Source organism: Branchiostoma belcheri, unplaced genomic scaffold (genome assembly GCF_001625305.1).
Source record: "Branchiostoma belcheri isolate BF01 breed outbred unplaced genomic scaffold, Haploidv18h27 scaffold111, whole genome shotgun sequence".
NCBI lineage: Eukaryota > Metazoa > Chordata > Leptocardii > Amphioxiformes > Branchiostomatidae > Branchiostoma > Branchiostoma belcheri.
Window position 1 is genome coordinate 1,064,182 of NW_017802503.1, and position 21,140 is coordinate 1,085,321.

At 38.7% G+C, this 21,140-nt stretch overlaps 2 protein-coding genes across 3 annotated transcripts in view; both read left to right on the forward strand.

Annotated features, from left to right (window-relative positions):
* Positions 1 to 16,371, forward strand: part of LOC109487934 (ras-related protein Rap-1b) — a 23,801-nt gene extending 7,430 nt beyond the window's left edge. Inside the window, exons 3-8 of one of the 2 annotated variants that reach the window (XM_019792039.1) lie at positions 1,477 to 1,545; positions 10,741 to 10,797; positions 12,217 to 12,357; positions 14,894 to 14,991; positions 15,559 to 15,604; positions 16,114 to 16,363. In XM_019792039.1, coding sequence (XP_019647598.1) covers positions 1,477 to 1,545; positions 10,741 to 10,797; positions 12,217 to 12,357; positions 14,894 to 14,991; positions 15,559 to 15,604; positions 16,114 to 16,203 — 501 coding nt within the window. In that variant the 3' untranslated portion in view covers positions 16,204 to 16,363. Of the gene's footprint in view, positions 1 to 1,476; positions 1,546 to 1,638; positions 1,708 to 10,740; positions 10,798 to 12,216; positions 12,358 to 14,893; positions 14,992 to 15,558; positions 15,605 to 16,113 lie in introns of both variants that reach the window. The other variant, XM_019792046.1, reaches the window with a different exon arrangement.
* LOC109487903 lies at positions 3,747 to 6,131 on the forward strand. The gene is made up of 2 exons (XM_019792014.1): positions 3,747 to 4,352; positions 5,017 to 6,131. The coding sequence occupies exons 1-2, from the start codon at positions 4,247 to 4,249 to the stop codon at positions 5,484 to 5,486; spliced, it is 576 nt and encodes a 191-aa protein (XP_019647573.1). The 5' UTR covers positions 3,747 to 4,246; the 3' UTR covers positions 5,487 to 6,131.
* Positions 16,372 to 21,140: the final 4,769 nt, after the last annotated feature.

Genomic DNA, 21,140 nt, shown 5'->3' on the forward strand with positions numbered 1-21,140 from the left:
AGCGAGAGTGGGAGCCCCGGCATATAAGTAGGATGGTACCCAGGCTAGTTTATTGTGCCAAGGCCACAACAAAATCACTTGTTTCTCTGAGTCCAAATTGTAATACTAAAGCCAAAGTTCTTTTTTATTCATATAGATATTTCCTTCACAGCTTGTCAAATGAAATGGCGTATTATTATAATCAGGGTCACTCTTAAATTTGATTTTTGAAAATAAGAGATTTTGTTATTGTGGCCATACTATGTGATTGATATTGTTGGTGATATTGTTGTATAAAAATGGCATGATAATTGTAGTATTACACATACTTGTTTTTTTTTTCTGTAATTTCTGTCAGAAATGAAATGCATGTAGAGCAATAGTCTGCATGACCCTTGCTAAGCTATATGTTTGATTTCTGATTCTTTCCTTTTTATATGTGATTATGCACTTAAAATTGCCTACAAAGTTGTCTTTCAGTGCTGTATATGTGCTTTATGTTTCAAATATATGTATATATATAGTGTGTGCATCAATATCATTAATGCATGTATGTTTCTGTCATCTCATAGACTTGTAACTAGTGTAAAGACATTGTTTTTAAATTATTGTGATATTTCTCTTTCCCAATCCCGCACAGTGTACATGTATTGTTTCCTCTGTTTAAATGCTTCACACCCCACCCATTTGCAGCTGTCCATGCACTATCAGTATCAGCATCGTTTTGAACAGCGTCCGGATTAAATTTGGACAGTCCAGTTTAATTCCGGACTATTTCCCATATCTCAGCAACCTTACATCTAGATGGGCTAATGTCTACAGGTAAAAATGATGTAAGAAATACGTGGCAGCCATCAAGGACCCCTTAGGTGTAACCCAATTCTGCAGAATTCTGAACTGGAGTCAGAATTCTGAGACTGAAGCCAGAATTCTGCAGAATTGGGTTAACACCTAAGGGGTCCTCAATGGCTGCTACATATTTCGTACATGATTTTTACCTGCAGTTAACGACATTAGCCCATCTAGATGTAAGGTTGCTGAGATATGGGAAGTAGTCCGGAATTAAACTGGAAGTCCGGAATTAACCTGGACACTGTTTTTGTCATTTTTCACGTCCACTGTATAGTCCTGCACTGTCTGTACAAATTTTCCTCCACCCTTTCTAAGTTTCTTTCCGCTCCGCCCTGAACTAACTGCAAAATCCAAACTCTCAAAACTCTTCTGTAGAGCTCTTAGCAACAAATACAAACCTTCTATTCTAACCTGCACCAATCATTTGCATTTCTTATTGTAGTCCCGCCTCTAGGCATCCTTAATCCATTCTTAGCTGGAAAAAAGAAATCACTCTGATTCATGCAAACGCCTGCTTTTCTCGTCTAACAGTTCTAGATTTCGATTCTCATTTTTCCGATGCTTGCATCCACATAGAGGGTGAAGAGATGAACCTAATGTCGTAGTGATCTTTCCATAGCCTGAAACATCTCTCTCCCTTTTCAGACAGTGCAGTTCGTACAGGGTATCTTTGTGGAAAAGTATGATCCTACCATTGAGGACAGCTACAGAAAGGTATGTGTGTCGGGGGTAAAAACCCGCCCTCCCCCCCACCCGCCACTGCACTGTGCATGCAACTCTCTTTTTCTCTGTTTGTTCCACCCACAGACGGTGCAGTTCGTACAGGGTATCTTTGTTGAGAAGTATGATCCAACGATCGAGGATTGCTACCGGAAGGTAGGTGCACGCGTTCGGTGTGCAGCAAGCGGTCCTCTCGCAAGTTTGAGCCCTCACCAGCTAGCGAGCGCATTTAGGCCTAGAAAAAATGTTGTGTTTCCTGTTTCCTGACCGACCCTAGAAGAAATCTGCGGACCCTAGCCTTCTTTTGAGTGGATCCCTGCAAGAGACATAAATTTTTTAAGCTGATCAACCTTTTCTAGCTACATGATCCGACACCTGAGTGATGAAACATTGTACAACTGGTTTTCTAACGTTGACATTGAGAAAATAAGTGTCCTCATGCAAGTTTTACTTTGTTAAAGTGTATTTGTATAAGTTGGACTCTTATATAGATATCACTGAAGTTTAGAAAAAAGAAGAAAAAAAGATACTTGTAATCCCTACCTGCTGGCCCTAATTTTTTCAGGACTGAAACAGGAAACACAACTTTTTTTTTCCTAGGCCTTACAGCAATCTGCTTCCAGTTTTAATCAGACCAGCCCATGGTTTCTCACAATTAATAGTGTGGCTACCTCCTTTTTTACCTCACAACTTTTGTGCACTACCAGAGAGAGACTAACCAAATTTTTAACCCAGCCAGAATGTGAAACACCATGGTTGTCATTTGTTGTTTGTTTGCATAGGCTCATAACAAATGTAGCTCATAACACGTTGAAAGATAGTTGTGTTTGGAAGTAAAACTCGGAAAGCTTTCATCCATCCGAACATAATCACCAACCAAATTTTCTGCTTTCGCGGAAATGTGATTTTTGCTTTCATGGATACGTGATTCAAGAAGAGGGTTAACTTAAAGTCAAAGGTGTCCGGAAGTCGGTAACTAAGGTTGAACCAAGTCAAGTGATGTTACAGGCACCTTTGAATTTGACCCACTAACTTGACTTCTAATCTCCAAACCAGTCCTCTCTCAAAACCCTGCCTCTGGTTTGATCCATAACCTTTACCATGCTGTGTATCACTCTGTAGACCATGTAATTGATACCCGTAACCCAGCATATTGAAGGTTAATGATTTAACCAAAAGCACAGGGTAAAAGGTAGCTACAAAGACAATGTACAACTTGTACATGTAGCTGGCTGGCTGAAGAATAGAGTAGTTCTGGTGTGAGGGCCAAGCTTCGTGGTGGATCAGTGCAACTGGTGACGTGCCGTGAAGTTAAGTGATACAGCACTGGTTTGTTCTGTTCACGTGTTAAACTTTGTCACTTTTGCCCTCTTCTGCTTTTCTTGGAGCGGCCTTGTTGAATCAGAAGCGTCGGCTGCTAGACTATTTTTTAGCTGGAAGAGTTACTATAATAATAGTGCTGTTGTAGTGTTAAAATTGATGTGCTGTGCATGTGGTGTGGTGGACCTTGTATTTCTAACCTTAATGTTATGAATCTAACCATGATGCTATCTTGAAAGTTCATCTGTGTTGAATAGAAGTCATTCTGAAGCAAGTCTAAACTGTAGTTTCCAATACAAAATATTGGACTTATACCAAGTTTTGACTGCACAACTCCAGTCTTTGTCAAGGAATTAGATTCATGTGCCATGTGTGCATAACATGACGTCACAGAAGCGGTGGATTGCTTGTAACTTGACAAAGACTGGAGTTGCACAGTCAAAAATTTCAAACTTGTTTCAGAATAACCTTGATGTACAATAATGTCTTAGTTTTAACACAAGTAATTATGATGGCTAGGAAAAAGACATTTGCAAAGCTTTCCAAGGAGCGATCTTACATTATTTATTTACTCCGTAAAAACTGATTTAGGAGAACAAGCCCACCGAAGGTCTTTTTAAATCTTTTACGATGACACACCTGGTCATTATTTATTTAAAACACTGCCAAATGTCGTGGGAGATAAAGTTGCCAGAGAATGTCTAACCAAACGTCATTTCCAATTTTCCTCTGTCATTCTGAAGTTATACTCTAATCTTATATTGTGTATGTTATTTTAAAATAGGGGTATTGGACGCCATATAATACCTGTTACGGGGCCGGTAAACACCGAAAATGGGGCGATTTTAGAGCGTTCAAACGAGTATATAACAAAGTAAAAATACTTGAAATTTGGTATCAGTAGTTGAAGGAACTCTTTATCTCTTATTTTGTCCAAGTTTTATTAAGATACCTTCAATGGTAAGCGCGAAATCGCCGATCGGGTCGCGCGAGTTTTCCCGGCGGCGCCATGTGCGCGCCCTCCCCGTGCCGAAAATTTCAAGAAGGCGCTGATCGCCGGAGCCCGCCCGCGCGTACCGTGTGCAAAATCCAGAAAAAACTAGCCACTAATTTGTAGCCAAGAATACGAGCTTTCGAAAAATGCCTTCTTTTTTTCTGTACGACGTCAGGATCGAAAGTTGTCCGCATGTGAAACTTTCAAAGTGCGATATCTCCACAACTTGCCCCCGGGGCAATTTTAAAAGGAAACCATCATATGAAAATTCAGAACATTAGCTTTAATTTGATGCAAGATTCGCATATGTGCGATCCTGCTGTACGCGCGGAATATGGGGTTACTTTCCGGACGATTTTGGCTTCAACCGGGTAAACAACAATGGCGGCCGTGGGCAGCTACAGCTACGTGCCGGAGCGCTGCCATTCCGCCGCAAATTTTACGCCATCCGACGTCGTAGAGTTCATCACGACCGGCCAAAAACCAGGTAAGGTATTTATTCAAGTATTTTGGGAGTTTTAACGTGTTTTTGTGTGCCCTTTTGTCCGTTTTTGCTTCGATATGTCACATATGGACACGAAGCACATGTCAGTGTATTGTTAGCTGTGAATCGTCGGCAAAAATGAGCCTTCCAGCCGGATAAATCGTGACTTTTCCGCTATTCGAAGCATTATTATTTTCTTGAAGATACATTAGTTCGTTATCTTGTTCTTATATGTATATTTTTGTTGTTGTATACGTGTTTTGGGGCTCGTTTGCGTCGCGTCTGTTGTGTCGTCGTATGGGGTGGGAGGGGGGCGTGACGTTTGTGTATTGGGTAATACCTTAGGTCAGGATAAGATCATTTTTTTCATAACATTTCTTTTTAACGGGAAATATCTGTTTTTCTTTTTATTGCCACGCTATTACAACATTTCTTTATGCTCATATTTTTTTAATTCTCTGTGAAAACCTAAAATTTACTTAGTTACATTAAATTATTTTTAATTTTTTTTTAATTTAATTTTTTTAAATTGTTTACAAACTGTTACTTAGTGTTAGTACAGGTGCCATAGGTACTTACACAGGTATTCATATATAAACACAAGTATGTATATATAAATATATAATTTAAATTAATATAGTTTCATTTTTTTTATTATTCTTTGCAGCAAACTGTGAAACAGTTCTATGCTCCACACTACTTCTGCTGGAGTGTGGGCTACGTGACCAGGGCATGAGTGTCAACGAACATCTTCCTGGGCTTGTCCATGCCATCGACAGTGCTGTGGAGCTGCCGACGTACTGCTCGAATGTGTTGAAGAAAATTTGGAAGAAAGCTGAAGAGTGTGGACAGGAAGACCTGGACAACCTTCTTGCATCACCTGTAAGCTCAGTCTACAAACCTAAGAAAAAGGAAGACCCCAACAAGGTTGGAGAAGAGTGTGCAAAGGCTGGAATAACACGTCATGTGTTGGACAAAGGCTGGGACAACCCTCCTGAAATAGTTTCTAAAGAAACACTAAGCCAGCTATGTGAAGAGATAGATAAACAGTATGTGCAATATTACAACAGGTACTTCGCCCAAACACAGCGTGCCGTCAAGTCCAAGAGGAACCTGAAAAAGAAGAAAAGGACATGAGTAAGATTAGGACCAATAGATCTCTATAGACTTTAATATTGTTAAGTTTTAAGATAAGTTTTATATAGTAGAAGATGGATAAATGTATACAAAACAATCTATGTTCTGTAAGAAAATCTGTCGATGCATATATAATGAGGGAACGTCATAAAACTGTGTGTAAATTCATAATAGTACTATAAGATGATGAGATATGCCAATTTTGATAGCAAATTTGGATTCAGCACGTGCCAAAACCCCCTAGATGTGAAATATGTTGACATACAATGAAAGACATGGGAGAAAATGCATTCGCGCATAATTAATTAGGCCGACGGCAATAAAGTCATAAAAGCACGATATGGAGATAAGATATGCCACTTTTGATTGTAAATTCGGATTCAGTGTGTGTCCAAACCCCTTAGATGTGAATTTGGATCAGATATGTTTAAGTATAGTGGAATTATTGTGGTTTTGCATATGTAATTAGGGGGACTTAGAAATTTTTGGCATTTTGCCAAAATCAACGGTTTCCATGCGTGCTCCCGAAGGGCATATTGTTCAATATTTCAGGATTATGTATTTCTGTAAATAATGATGCAATGATTCTGGTTTTTACACATCATTTAATATGATATCAATAGAGCATTGTACAAGTAAATTGAAGTCTGTGTGATGTTTCGTTTTTATGATATTAGCATATGAAAAATGATAAAAATGGCGTATCTTACCGACTTCGTAACAACGACGACCCCAAAATGGGGACATAAATTACAAATATCTCCGCCATACAACATCCGATTTACTTCAAACAAAAACCATTTTGTTCAGTTTAATGAGCTCTTTCTAAAAAGCTACACTGTTAATGGCTAACAACAAAACAAAATTTTTGTCCAATACCCCTATTTAAAATTGCCCATCGTAAGTGTTATCATTATTTACACTTGATCATTATTTATTTAAAACACTGCCAAATGTCGTGGGAGATAAAGTTGCCGGAGAAAGTCCAACCAAACGTCATTTCCACTTTTCTTCAACTGTCGTTCTGAAGTTATACTCTAACTCTAATCTTACAATGTGTAAATTCTAAAATTGCTTGTGGTGTGCCTTGGAACGGTCTGTTGCTTATCACAGCATTGCATGCAGTGGAAAACTTTCAGAAGATGTCCTCCAGGACTCTTTTTCTCCGGGACTCCGCTCTAGATGCGCAATCAAACAATTTAGCTGCAATGGGTTTATATCCTAGGGCTACAAAAACCTTTCCCAGGCCCAATACTGCCTTAGGTAGCTGATGTCAATCAGAAAGAGTCCTAGCTAGCTCAGGGGCCCAGCTCCCCAAAGGAACATAATGTGTATTCTCCCAGATTTTGTCTTACTCTTAGGCCTAGGAAAAAAATGTTGTGTTTCTTGTTTCAGTCCTGAAAAAAAATAGGGTCGATAGGTAGGGGTTATCTTTTTATATATATTTTGGGTCCAACTTATACGATGCAGTTTAACGAAGTAAAACTTGCACAACTTATGCAAGGTTTTTCTTCATTAAATGTATTGTATAAGGACACTTTTATCATCAATGTCAATGTTTGAAAACCAATTGTACAATGTTTCATCACTCTGGTGTACATGTCAGATCATAGAGCTAGAAAAGGTTGATCAGCTCAAAAAATACATGTCCCTTGCAGGGGTCCACCCACAAAAAAGTCTAGGGTCGGCAGGTTTTTCTAGGGTTGGTTGGGAAACAGGAAACACAACATTTATTTTCCATGGCCTCAGCAATTTGGAAGATTGCCAGGCCCAGCCTTTGTGATGGATGACGTTTCTGCTATTGGAGACAGAAAAAATATGTGTACTTAGTTGTTTGATGATGATGCGTTTCTTTAATGGTGAGTTTGAGTCAATATAATAAGCGGTTGCCAATTCTCTTATCAATTTATCAAGGGAAGTAGGTAGGTTGTGTCATTGAAGCTTAGACATTCAGATAATGAGACACACTAGTAGGAAATTGTTACCCAAGCAACTGTCAGATGTTTCAAGTGGCATCCACTACTTCTCTAAATTCTCATCAGTGACTTAAAGTCTTTAACAGAATCTCTAGTTGAACAGAACTATGATTTGATATGTGAAGACAAGCTTTTCATAGTCCATAGAATTTTGACATATCAATTCTTACTCTTAGTTTTTGGATAAATACAAAAAATTAACTACAGAATATGTTAGTCACTGATCAATGCAAATAGTGTACACATATAGGCTGTCTTGACAGTTTTCAAAATCTGTTTCTAGTTACCTGGGTAACATTTACCTACAAGTATGTCATGGTTATAACATAGAGTACTGAGCAGAACTGGCCCCGGGCCCTGTGCCTAACCACCTTGTGGAACCCCACAGAAATGATTGACAGCTCAGCAGCATGTCTCAAAACTCCGCTGTCTGGTATTCCCTAGTCGCTAGGCAACTGATGTTGGACTTGGAGCACCGCTATGGAACAAAAGTGTTTTTATCCGAGATTGTTGGCAGAGCCATTCCAAACATTGGCATCTGCTGTCTGACTGAAGGGGGGATTTAGAAGTTGTTGTTGGCTCCGGCCCAAATGTAACTGTACATTTACTGTAAAAGTACCGATTTGTTTTATTTCTAACCATCCTGGCATTGGCAGCAAGAAATTTAGCCTCTACCAGGCTTCGGGAGGCGGCTGGAAAGAGTAGAAATTGGCCAAATAGAGGGATAACATGCTGAGGGAGTTGGTCTGCTGGAGAGTACAGTTTGCCGCTCCTTGGCATGCTATCTGTCCATTTATGGATGATTTAATTTTCTTATACTCTTTGCAGCCGCATCCTGAAGCCTGGTAGAGGCTAAATGAAATCTATCTGTCAAAAAAAAGATATTAAGTGATCTTGATCCAGTTTAGCTCATTTAAGACAGAAAAGACAAACGCTATACACAAATTATTTTCAGGATCAGGATCCTTGAACCATATTCCAACTGACTTGTCAAGAAGTTTGTGTACCATGAAGTATGCTACAGGAAATCTCATGTGAGCTGTGATTTATATAAAATGTTACCAAAGTCTCCCAGATGAGAGAAAAAATCGATACCGACTGCAGGTAACAGAGAGTCTGCATAATTTATAAACCCAACACAGACTGACTCCACACGAATGTCTGATACATCACTCACTAGTGTATGACACTTGTGATTAGTGGGAATTTAAAGGAGGGACGTCACTTGGCTAATCCTAACTGCGTGCTTTTTTTAAAAACCACTTCCCTTAGGAATATCTAATAAACAGCTTTTAAAACCACGCACTTCCTGTAGGAAGAGATCCTCCTACTATTGAAAAGACTGTTTTTCAGTCATCTGGGTAGCATTAGAAACAGGCAGTCAAATGTGGTCGTGTTGCCCAGTATTTTCAAATTCAAGAATGACATTTTTGTTGGCATGACCACAGCTCATTCAATGTGACATCACAAAGGCTGGAAAAATCCTGTTGTACATTGCAAGTCTGAGTCAGTGGCTGTTTCCAGGGATCTATAGTTTGCTTCCTCAAAAATTTTTTTTCAGTCTTGAATGTTTCCTGTCTCGAAAAATGCATTGTAGAATCTACACTATCGAATCTACGGGGCTACATTACCACATCTGTATTTGAACTGTCTATTATTATTGACAGCGATGACATTTTTATAGCGTGCGGCCCTGCCTCTGGATCATGAGGTTGGGAGTTCGAATCCCAGCTGTCGTCAGTCACCCAACATTAGGGCGGGACGTTAAGCTGTGGTTCACTGTTCATTGTATCAGTTTTACAACATTAATATTGAAAATAAGTGTCCTCATGCAACTTTTACTTTGTTAAACTGTACATTGTATAAGTTTGCTCACTAGAAATTGACAACGTCAAATAAAAAAAGAAACAAAAAAAAGATAATCCCTACCTACTGACCCAAATTTTTTCAGGACTGAAACAGGAAACAATATTTTTCCTAGTCCTAAGCATAAGTCCTTGGATCCTCTGAGTGTTACTCAAATCATTATTTTCACATATCGAGTCTCGGTGCAAAGAAATCAGCGATACACAGACTCCTACGTCAGAGAATCTCCGAGCATTTAGGCCTCTCTGTGGAAAAGAAACCTACTGACCCAAATTTTTTCAGGACTGAAACAGGAAACACAATGTTTTTTTCCTAGGCTTAAGCATAACCATAAGTCCTTGGAGTGTTACCCAAATCATTATTTTGACATATCGAGTCTTCGTGCAAAGAAATCACAGACTCTTGCGTCAGAGAATCTCAGAGCGTTTAGGCATTTCCGTGGAAAAGTGATTAATTCCGCCCAGACGGAAACGTGGTGGGTGGATGTACGCAAGTCGTAATGACTCTTGCGTGAAATCTAACGCAGACCAACGCATTCGTCACGGGCTAAGCTGATATTAAAACGGCATTAATTACGAGATTTATCCAGGGTCTGTGGTCACAGCGGGTTTTATGTTATTATAAAAGACTTTATGGACTAATGTAATGGAGGGTTATGACGTCATTCGATGACTCAATGTTTCTTCTGTTTCTTGTCTGAAATTAAATACTATCTAAGGGAGTGCAGATGAGAGTATGTGTGTTATTCAAGGAAACCTTGTTAAGGCAATCATATTTCATGTATGATAAAGCCAGGATGAACAGACAATTAATATGTGATGGAATATCCTAGATAATTGATAATACTTACTCACTACTTACTCATCTTTTGATGTGATTGCCGGTAATGAGCTCTGTTGCAAAGAGAGAACAGGTTCTTTGTTACTGCTGTGTTTCGTTAAGTTTATTAGTATTTTTGTTGTCTGAATAGTATGATGTATTGACATAAGTGTCTTGTCATGTTACTTGGTGTGTCACGATTTATGCAGAAATCAATTCACTTCGGAAGCAATGAAATTATTCAATCAACCCGTTTGTACTTCTGGGAAAAAGGATTATTTCATTTTTCCTAACATGTGCAAGAATACGAAATTACAATATACATGTTGATGTTTTAGCTAGCTGCATAGCCAGAGTTTGATATTTAAGCTTCTGACTGTAACCACAAATGAAGTTTAAAAGAAATAATGGTAGTGGTTTATTGAACAGTTGACTGTGATCCATATTTCCTAACCTCTGAATGGTGCAGGTAATTTACCTGTTCCAGTACAGCTGTGCACAAATAATTGAGCCCTCAGGTGATTGAAGGAAACTGGTCCGTTTTGTAACTGCTTGAGAATAAAAACTAACGTTGTGTCTTTGTTTTTCTGCAGCAAGTAGAGGTTGACGGACAGCAATGTATGCTGGAGATCTTGGACACAGCAGGCACAGTAAGTAGTGTGGACACTGGGTGATGATTGTGATCGTTTAATAATCTACAAAATGTTGTACTGTGAATGTGTGTACGTTTGCGGTGGTTTTATTTTCTCTGTGTGTCCCCTAAACACAAAATCTTGACTCCGCAAATATTTTTTTTCTAAATTATATATACTCCTATTGTTCTTCAGAATTCTTTCTACCATGAACTCACAAAAACCTTCCTGCAAATTAAAACCACTGCAAAAGTAAATACAAATACGGTAATTAATCAAAATTTTGAGAGAGGGACTTTTCTTATAAAATGAGAAAAACGTTGCTTCTCATTCTATGTGGTGTTGGATATTGTTGGATTCCAATACCCCATACACATGTAGCCTGGTTACCAGGCCTACAGTGTATTATAGCTCCCAAGTCCGACATCCTATTTGCAGAGAGGTACATTGTAGGACTCGGGAGCTATAATACGTCTGGTAACAAGGCTAGTACACATGCACATTTACGTCATGCCATTGACCTGTCATGCATTTCTCTGCATTTGTGATTTGTTACTTGTACATTCAACTTACACAAATATTGTTTCTACTTCTCTGAAATGTGCTGTCTTGTTTCTTGCACTCTCCTACTCATTTTCACGCTGTCACTGACTTTATTTACATCACTGGCATTCTATCAGAGGGTCTAGTACGATTGTAATTAAACAGTCCATTTTTCTTCTAATGTATGAACCGGACAGAACTTAGTGTTGAACAGGAGGCAAAAGGTTTGTCCATGTTTCCTGCGTAGTCATATGCTGTACCAGCTGAAATCTTATCTAGTCATGACAGGGGTCTCCCCAGAAATTTTTAGGGGAGAGGTGCTCCGTAATTGGTTGATGATGTGAAAAAAATATCCGCAAATTTTCATGAAAATGCTAAGAGAAAACCCTAAATTGAACATTTTGGGAGGGGGGAGCCCTGCATGAATACTGGGCAAATTTTTTTTTCTTTTTGAGAGTCGAAGATTGCATGTAAGGTCTTGAAAATGAAACTCTCAACGACACCATTCTACTAATTTTCTAGGCAGTTGAAAGTTGGTACAACATCTGAACTGGCTGGTCTATCTGTCTGTACAAAGTCTACTAGCAATGTTAGTACTACTGTACCCTCCCCAATACATATGTAGTCTATGAGTATCGCTAACTAACTGCCATACTTCTCACCACCTGTGCTGTCATTTCATGTTACAATACAATAGTTATGTGTCAACAATCACTTGTTATTTTCCGTCTCAAATTCTATCCTTCCTGACTTTCAGTCCTCTTGCATATTCATCTTTGTACTCTCTACATATGATGGAGGAGGAAATTTACAAATTCCAAATAGTTAACAAATTCAGTGTATTGAATTAAGCCAGGCCCATCCTGATATAGCATTGTTGTGCCGTTGTTGTAGGAACAATTCACGGCGATGCGAGACTTGTACATGAAGAACGGGCAGGGCTTCGTCCTGGTCTACTCCATCACAGCACAGTCCACCTTCAACGACCTGCAGGACTTGAGAGAACAGATCCTCCGAGTCAAGGACACTGATGACGTAGGTAGTACCTTTGTGTCAGGTAAAAATCCTGGGAATAAAGTGTTTGGGAATGAAAGGAAACCTGTGGGTGTCACGGGAAGACAGAAGAAAAATGTCCAGACTGTGCATGATGTACAAAATGACTAATGAACAGGTGGTCGTACCAACCAATAAGTACCTAATACCAGCTCAGAAAAGAACATGAAATTGTCATGCCTTTAAGAACCAAGGATCAGGGAGTTTAAAACCTGGTATTCCCAACAACTATTGTAGACTGGAACTCGTTGCCACCAACCGCATTTGGGGCATCATCAACTTTAAACAACTCCTGCAATTTAATAGGCAAAGATTGGGTGTATCAGGTTGTTCGGTGTAATGTGCCGCATGCCTGCAAAGTTGGTGTGTTACGCCGAAGGGCGGCCATAGTGGCTATACTGATACTGAAGTTACACCCTAGTGTCAGGTAAAAAAATCCTGGGGAAAAAGAGCCAGATTTGGCAAGAATTCAGAAAAATCAGTGGCATCTGCCTCAGCAAAAAGCTTGCATATAAGAAATGCGTATAATATTCAAAATTTTTTTCCTGAAGGTGACATATCGTTTAATTCCAAGAAATATTTTAGAAGCCGTAAAAACATTAAGTGGGCTCAACTCCAGACCTGACACTTACGCAGGCGGCATTTGATTAAAGGTCTATTAGCAGAGATTGAGGTCACAGATACGACCATTTGAGGTCTCTGAATGGGTGCTAAGAAGGAAGCACCTTTGACAGTGTGCAAGCTCTAATGTGGTGAGAAACGTAGCCTCTTTTCCAAGATGAAGCTCGGTTCATCAGGGCTTGAAATTAAAGTAGTCAATGGCCACTTGACTACTGAAATTTAGGCTGGGACAACTAAAATTCGGGACATTTTGGGGATAATAGAAAAAAATCAACATCAGAATGTTACCCCTTCTTTTGTTTATCGGGCACATCCTGGCTTTTGGTCCCGGAAAAGTGCCCCCGAATTTCCTGTCTACTCTTCAATTATAGTGCACCTGGGAGTCAGAACATAAGCAAAATAAAGTTGCCTTCTACTAGTTGCAGTCATACAATACTCCTCAAAAAACAAGGTTGGGACAGTTCATCTCACTTCAGGACAATTGAAATTTATTTTTGGGACAGTGCAGGGCCAATAAGCAAGAAAAGTTAATTTCGAGGCCTGGTTCATTTATAAAGCTGATCATCCAACTGTCTCATTGCATAGACATTAAGCAGACAACAGAAAGAGTTAATGTAGGTTACAGAATGGAATTTCTCAAACAAGTTGCAAATTTCGGCTTACTTGAAGATCACAAAAGGATCTCGAAGCAGCCCTACTTAATGTCCAAATCGTCTCCATTAACGATAAAACATTATCACCTCAGAGAAGAGCTTAGAAATCTTTCAAGACAGCGAATGATTGATTTTTAGGTCAAGGAAGACGCAGTTAAGAAATGTGGCCTGTAAAATCCCCCATCCAATTTCCTGTAAGAAGGACAGTGATTTTTCAAAGCTGGGTAATTTTCTGCTAGCGAACATCCATGGTCTCATGTGTGTTGTGCATCATGTGTGTTGTGCTTCATCTACATTTGTAGGCAGGCCTAGGAAAAAAATATTCTGTTTCTAGTTTCCCCAGATGTCCCTAGCAAAATCCTGCCTACCCTAGCCTTTTTTTTGATGGACAGTAGGCAAGGCCATAAATTTTCAGTCTGATAACTGAATTTAAAACCCTTTAAAAATTTATTTCAGGCATTATCAGGAGCAATTCTTTTTCTTCAGTGGAACATTTTTCCACAAGCAAATCTAAGGGTGGGTCCTGCAGACAGTCCTAATGAATTATTTTTTTACATTTGCTACATCATTTTAGCTGAAATGTTGTGTTTTTTAGGACAGAGACCGAAAACACAACATTGATTTTTCTTGGTTGTACCAAACAAAAGGAAATTCTTGTGTCTCATCATTGGCCTGCCATTTTGGGCCTACTCCATTCTTTTTCACCTATTTCCAATATTGGAATAGAATGAGATAGTACAGATAATTGGAAACTCTAATGGCTTTCTCTCTGGTGACATTTTTGATGTATTGGACTCAGTAAACACGGACAGCCACACTTCGGCCATGTTGATTGGATTATATGGATGACATCTGGGCACGTATGAATTTTTGGCTGTTGCCTCCACCAGTGTAGGTATGCAGAAAAAAGCCTTTCCATACCTTTGTATTGCTAACCCAGCATAACAGCCTTTTATTCTGATTGACGCTTCCATGATAACAGAAAATAACGCGATCGAACCTTGTTTAGAGTTAAAACTTAGGATCCAACACAAAAAGTTCTCTCACCTAGAACTTTTGACCAGTCACTCTGGTCTTCCTCAGTAGACTGAGTAGGCTTGTCGAGTGGCTTCTTTGAAGTGTGACGTCAACACTGGTTCCAAGGTATCTGTGTTGGATGTAAAGTTTTAACTCTAAACATGTAACTACCATTTTAACACAGATGAATTTTCATGATAGTGATCAAAGCTTCTTGTTCCCTTCAGGTGCCGATGATCCTGGTGGGAAACAAATGTGATCTGGAGGACGAACGGGTGGTGGGCAAGGACCAGGGACAGAACCTAGCCAGGCACTGGAACAACTGGTAAGCACAAAAGAAATAACAAACAAACAAACAAACAAACAAACAAAACACAGTCATGTTTATCTGTTATCTGGTAATGTCAGTATGTGGGAAGGACCAGGGACAGAACCTAGCCAGGCACTGGAACAACTGGTGAGCACAAAAGCACACATACATACATACAGTTGTACATATCCGGGCTTTGATTATTCTGCTGCCAGCTTCCGTTTGTTAAATAAGAATAAACCAAGCAGTAGTTTGTTGCACTAGACCATGTAATTGTAAAGGTAAACATTTAGAACATTTTATTATGACACGGCAATGTGCAAATGAGGAAGAAACAATTTTTGCAATGGTGGTGCTAATACTCCTGAAAATAGATTGACTCATTAAGTCAAATACTTAATACCACCATTTATTTCATACTTTTACAAAGGAAAAAGAGAAAATAACACAAAAATAACTTCTAGAGCCTCTGTTTCTCACAATTTGTAGCATAGAAGACATGTTTTCTATATGTAATAAAAACACAAAACTGTGATTTGCTTAGCAGATTTCTCAAATGTTTCTCTGCCTTTCTTGTTACAGTGCATTCCTGGAGACATCAGCTAAACTCAAGATCAATGTTAATGAGGTAAGTCAGTCTTTCAAAGCTCCATGTGCCTTAAATGTCACTAGGTTGACAGTTATGTTTACCTTAGCTCTTTTCTTCTGTTCCAAACAAAAAAATGTCAATCGATGACAGTTGACCAGGTATCTTTCACCATGGTAACTGGTGCTGTAGCAGACACCCTGTGGTGTTGGATTACACAATGTAACAGGACAGAGCTAGATGGGCTGGTCACCATACACCATGAATGTGTTTGAGTAAGAATAAGCAGAGCAGTAGTTTGTTTGGCTACTATGGCTAGACCATCCCCATGTGAAGATAAACATTATCCATTTGCTTTTCAAATGTTACCCTTACTACTTCTTGTTTTGTCTGTGTCCTTTCTCATTTTATGTATAGCATCAAGTAATATTCGAAAGCTCTAGGTGAGAGAACTTTTTATGTTGGATCGAAAGTCTTAACTTTAAACATGTAAAACCACCAACACAGATGAACTTTCATGATAATTAATATTCTCGTTTTTATCTCCTTAGATCTTCTACGACCTCGTCCGACAGATCAACCGTAAGAATCCAGACACGAAAGTCAAGAAAAAGAAGAGCTCCAAGTGCACCCTGCTATGAGCTGCCTGTACTACAAACACAGATAATTTGCCACGACTTCCATTTTATCTTCTTCTTCTCTGACACTTTACTATAGACCAAACCAGAGTTGGACAATTATGAAATAAAGACTGAACTTTAACTTCCAACACTAGGTATAGAATTGGGACTTACCCCAAATTTTTGGTTGACTCCATCAACCTTGTTCATGGAATGGACCCGTCTACTCTTGGAACGTGATGTCAGAGACACGTGACCTTAGTAGCAGGTCCATTCCGTGAACAAAGTTGATGGAGTCAACCAAAAATTTGGGGTAAGTGTCAAGTCTGTATCTAGTCCTGGAAGTTACAGTTCAGTCTTTATTTCATAATGATTTGTACCAACACAGATGAACTTTCATGCAGAGTTGGACAAGTTTTCAAACATCCACTTGCCTGCCTTATTGGGCAAGTACATGGTCATTTCTACTTGCCCAAATTGACATTTCCCTTAAAGATTTGAACGATGTGACATATTTGTTAGCATTTTTACTTGCTGCAAGCAAATTATTATTTTTTCTGTAAAAAAGCACTTAAAAGTTTATGATGTATGCTTTATCAACCAGGACATTAAAAAAATATACTTGCCCAATGGGGAAAGTGGGAGGATATGCACTTGCCTAAACAGTGCTTTTTACTTGCCCTGGGCAAGTGGGCAACTAGACTTGTCTAACACTGCAAACTGTATTCTTGTGGACTATAATGTTAACGTCCCCCCGGTGTTAATGTCAAGAACAGTGCGACTGTATAAGAATAAGAACTTCTTTTCTTGATTTTTTTTGGTAGTACATGTACATGAAAATGCAGTCTTATTGGTGGAGTAAAATTCGAGGGGATTCATTCCGCAGCTAACCGACATCTTGCATCTGTATCTATCAGTATAGCCAGTATAACTGGCCTTTGGCATAACACACCAGCTTTGCATACTGCTCCAGATGTCTTACTGAGGGACGACTGCATGTGCAAGATGTCAGTTAGTAGCTTGAGGAATGAATCCCCTCGAATTTTTACTTTAGTCTTATTGGTGGGGAAGGGGGTATTCTAGAATACAGACCCCAAGCTTAGACTGTGTTTCCAACCAAGATTTAGACATGTAGATACACTGGATATACAATATGGCCTTCCACAAAATAAAATGTGGGGTCAGGAGGCTTACTATGGCTCTGACTTGGGTTCTGTCTTTACCTTGCTGTACAGAAAAAAATTGCTTGTATGAAATTAAGAAGAAAACTTTGTTCTTGCATCAGCTCAAATATGGGAGCACAAATTTGTGATTTTTTTTCATCTTTTTCGATTATGGATGGGTTTCACCAACAGATGTGTTTTTTTAGGGTCCGAAAATTTAAGTTTCTTATGACCAGGGTAATTCTGCAGTTAAGTATTCTGTTGGACATGAAAATGTATTGTTCTTTCAGATACAAGTCAAAATTCGGTCACATTTTCAAATTCATCTTAAAAAGAAATGGCCACTTTGAGGTGACACTGGATTGAACTATTATCAAATGCATGCAACATCCAAACCTATGGACTGTATGGAAATTTACATATGTCTGGGATTTAAAAAAAAAGCCAGTTGAGTTGATGGTCCTGTATATCCATGGAATGTCTGTCTAATTCAATCATTACATAGTTCAACAGTGCCACCTAGCAGGGCTTGATGGTACTGCACCTGTGAATACTATCACATGGCCTGCTGAACTCTGGTGTTCCATTGGTGTATAGGATTGTCAATAACTGTTTTTAACATGTCCCCCCAGATGAGAAATGGTTGCTTCCATGTTGCACTTCAGTGAAACCACAGTCCACATTAAAAAAGGGCAGATAATTTTCAACTCTATGATAAAAACAGATGTATTCATTCACAACAAGACCTATTAATGCACACACACATTCTACACATATTTGAACCACTGTATTATTTAAATCACTGTATTAATATTATTGTACAAGTTTTTTTATTATTACATTTCCACAAATGTTCAGCTATGATTCCTTGCCTTATTGTTTTTAATGAACTAATTTCGATAATTCTTGATCCATCGGAACATTCACTTTTATATTTATTCTGTTCACAGTAGCTGTAGAACGTTGTATCTTTTAATAAAACCTACGAGCAGTTTTCAAGATACCAGTAATTATGTTTGTGGTGTATCTAACCTGCTTGTGCATAGCCTGGATGCCAGACCCCAGCGCGATTTGAAACTCTTTTCTGCCGTGGGAAGCCACAAGCCCAGATTTCGATCTTGAAGGTTCTAGGGGTGCAAGGGGAGACTATATTGACCACAAGCATGTCGACAGAACTTACTGCACCTGTGCGAAACCTGCAATGTATTGTGCATAGCACTTTGACAGAACGTCTCATATAAAGTCGTATTCGTGCGTATAAGGTTAACATCCCGACAGTGTTTCCTTGTGTTGTCTGCAACAGGTAAAAATTCTGATGCAATGTTGACCAAACATTTCAATGAAAATCGTGAAAAATCATTGTTTCGCGCAGGCGCAGTATGCTCTGCCGACATGCTTTGGCCACCTGTAACCATTTGCTGACTTGGGTGTCAAATGTTATTGTCTGGTGCCCTTCCCCCCTCCACTTTCTTTAATATAAATGCTGTAGTCTGGCACCCAGGCTTACTCATGTAATGTTCAACAGACCTCCAGAAGGTGCCTACTGTACTTGTATTAGTGATAAAAAGATAAGGCAATACGCTTGAATTAAAAAAAAAAAGGAGTTGTAAATTTGTCTGTTTAAAGCAATGTAGTTGTACTAGATCAAGAGCAACGATTCTGGCTCCCACGAACAACTAACCATGCACTTGTTTGTAAGGCAATTGATTTATAATGATTGACAATCTTTTTGTGTCCCCATTCCATTCCCCCCTCCCTTGTTGTTTAAAATTAACTCCTGTACATGTACAGCAGATGAGTTATTAAAACTAACCAGCCACCCCAAGGCAGCCTAGTACAGAAAAAAAAACTGTTCCATCTACACAATTTGAGCACTGAGTTTTAGTGAGTGTACATTGTGCGTTAGATAGGGAAAGCATAGGACACAACTACATGTATTTGGATAGCTGTAGTCATCACTTACTTCCCTGGTTTGTTGAAATATCTTACACAAAAATGTCAAATTACTAGGGTGGGATTTTGGTATAAATTTGGTCAAAGATAGTGCAGTTGAAATAATTAAATCCTTCCATATTGTCCTAAAGTAAAAGAAGGCTTGTTTTCTAAAGGGAAATAAGTTGCAGAAATGTGGTATCTGACTAATAGACCTTGCAAAGCCCTGAACACTAGATCTACTCTCCAAGCAGAGGTTTGGGGTTATTTTTGGTGTGTTTTTAGGCTTTTTTATCGGGGTTTCTCTTTTCCACTGGAATTTTTTTGGCTTGGGTGAGAAAAAAATTCCAGTGGAAAAGAGAAACCCCGATAAAAAAAGCCTAAAAACACACCAAAAATTACCCCAAACCTCTGCTTGGATCCTGGTTTACCCCTTGGATTGGTTATGTGTGCTATTTACTGTACAGATGATACTGTATACATGTGTTGATAAATTATTTTTGTGGAAATTCTTAGTCAGACGGTAGCGTTGGTGGCTTCGGTGTCACGGCTTTCTCCTGTTTTGTCACTGTGAAAGACTAAAACTTCTCCAATAAACCATTGTCTTACTACTAGAATCATGTACATGGTGTCTTCAGTGTCTTAGGCCACACCAATTTAATGTCTTGGTTAACGGATTCGCCCGCTTCATTTTTTTCTGATATGCAAAAAAATCTTTCATTGAAATGGTATTAAAAGTTCAAAATTCAGTTTAAATTTTGAACCAGCCTGGTGTGTTGACTTAATGGCTCATACCATTTTGGGCCATAGTAGGATGCCTAGGCCTGTTTTTATTTTTTTCGCCCGCCCGCTCTATTATTTTTCTAGAAAAATCGGTTAACAAAGAAAATAGATTGGTGTGTCTTAGTTCAAATATCATGAATGCACATTTCTGTTAAAACCTGTTTCTTCTTAACCCCTGTCCTGGCAATTTTTGCACAATACTTTCCAATATAGTAATTTGAAGTCTTAATCAGGTCACAGACCCTTGACTTTTTTTGCCCCGCGGTGGCATTGTTACTTCTGCATTTGTTGCGTTTCACTGCGGTGTGATGCGTTGCACGAGAAATACCCCCAAATCATACCTATACAGGGCACTATATGGGTGGTACTGTAGGACAAGGGTTTTAAAAAGCTCATTGTTTAAAAAGATGTGCAAATGCAAATTATTGGCAGGTGAATAAACTCACCAGCTTTTTGCCTACCACTTGCTGGCTGTCATACTCATAGCAATCTGTGGTAATGGCTCAGACCCTGATACTATCATCTCAAATAAAATACAAAATACTGTGTTGAAAGTAGTCAAAAGATATAATTCCGTCAACAGAAAATGTGGGCACACACTTCATCAAGGAACTTAAACTGGAAATCGAAACTCAAATGTACATTCATACAATCCTAATGCTAACTGTTAGGTAGGTGCTGTACAACATGTTAACACTAATTACACGAAAACTAGAGTTGTTAGCATTTGCTACATGTTAGATCTACTACACTAAAATTATATTTTGTAATGGCTTTAAAAGTTAAATGTCAACTACCAATGAAAAGATAAAGAGTCAACAGGCTACAAAATAGCAAAACAAGGATTATATGCCAAAATAAAGGCAACAATAATAATGAAGAAATTAACAATAGATATCATAACTTGAAGTAAAGTTGTGTATACAATCCTAAGGGTTTATCTCCTACACTCTTTAAAGCAGGTATTAAAAGAGTTTACAACCAAACAATTTACAAGCAAACAATTTGCGATACTACTATCATACTAGTGATAGTCTTCTAGTAAACTTCCTATACTGCTATCATCACATCGAACCTGTA

Coding starts and splice junctions, on each gene's coding strand:
- LOC109487903 (XM_019792014.1), top strand. CDS start 4,247: ATGGCGGCCGTGGGCAGCTACAGCTACGTGCCGGAGCGCTGCCATTCC. Junction 4,353..5,016: donor CACGACCGGCCAAAAACCAG/GTAAGGTATTTA, acceptor TATTCTTTGCAG/CAAACTGTGAAACAGTTCTA.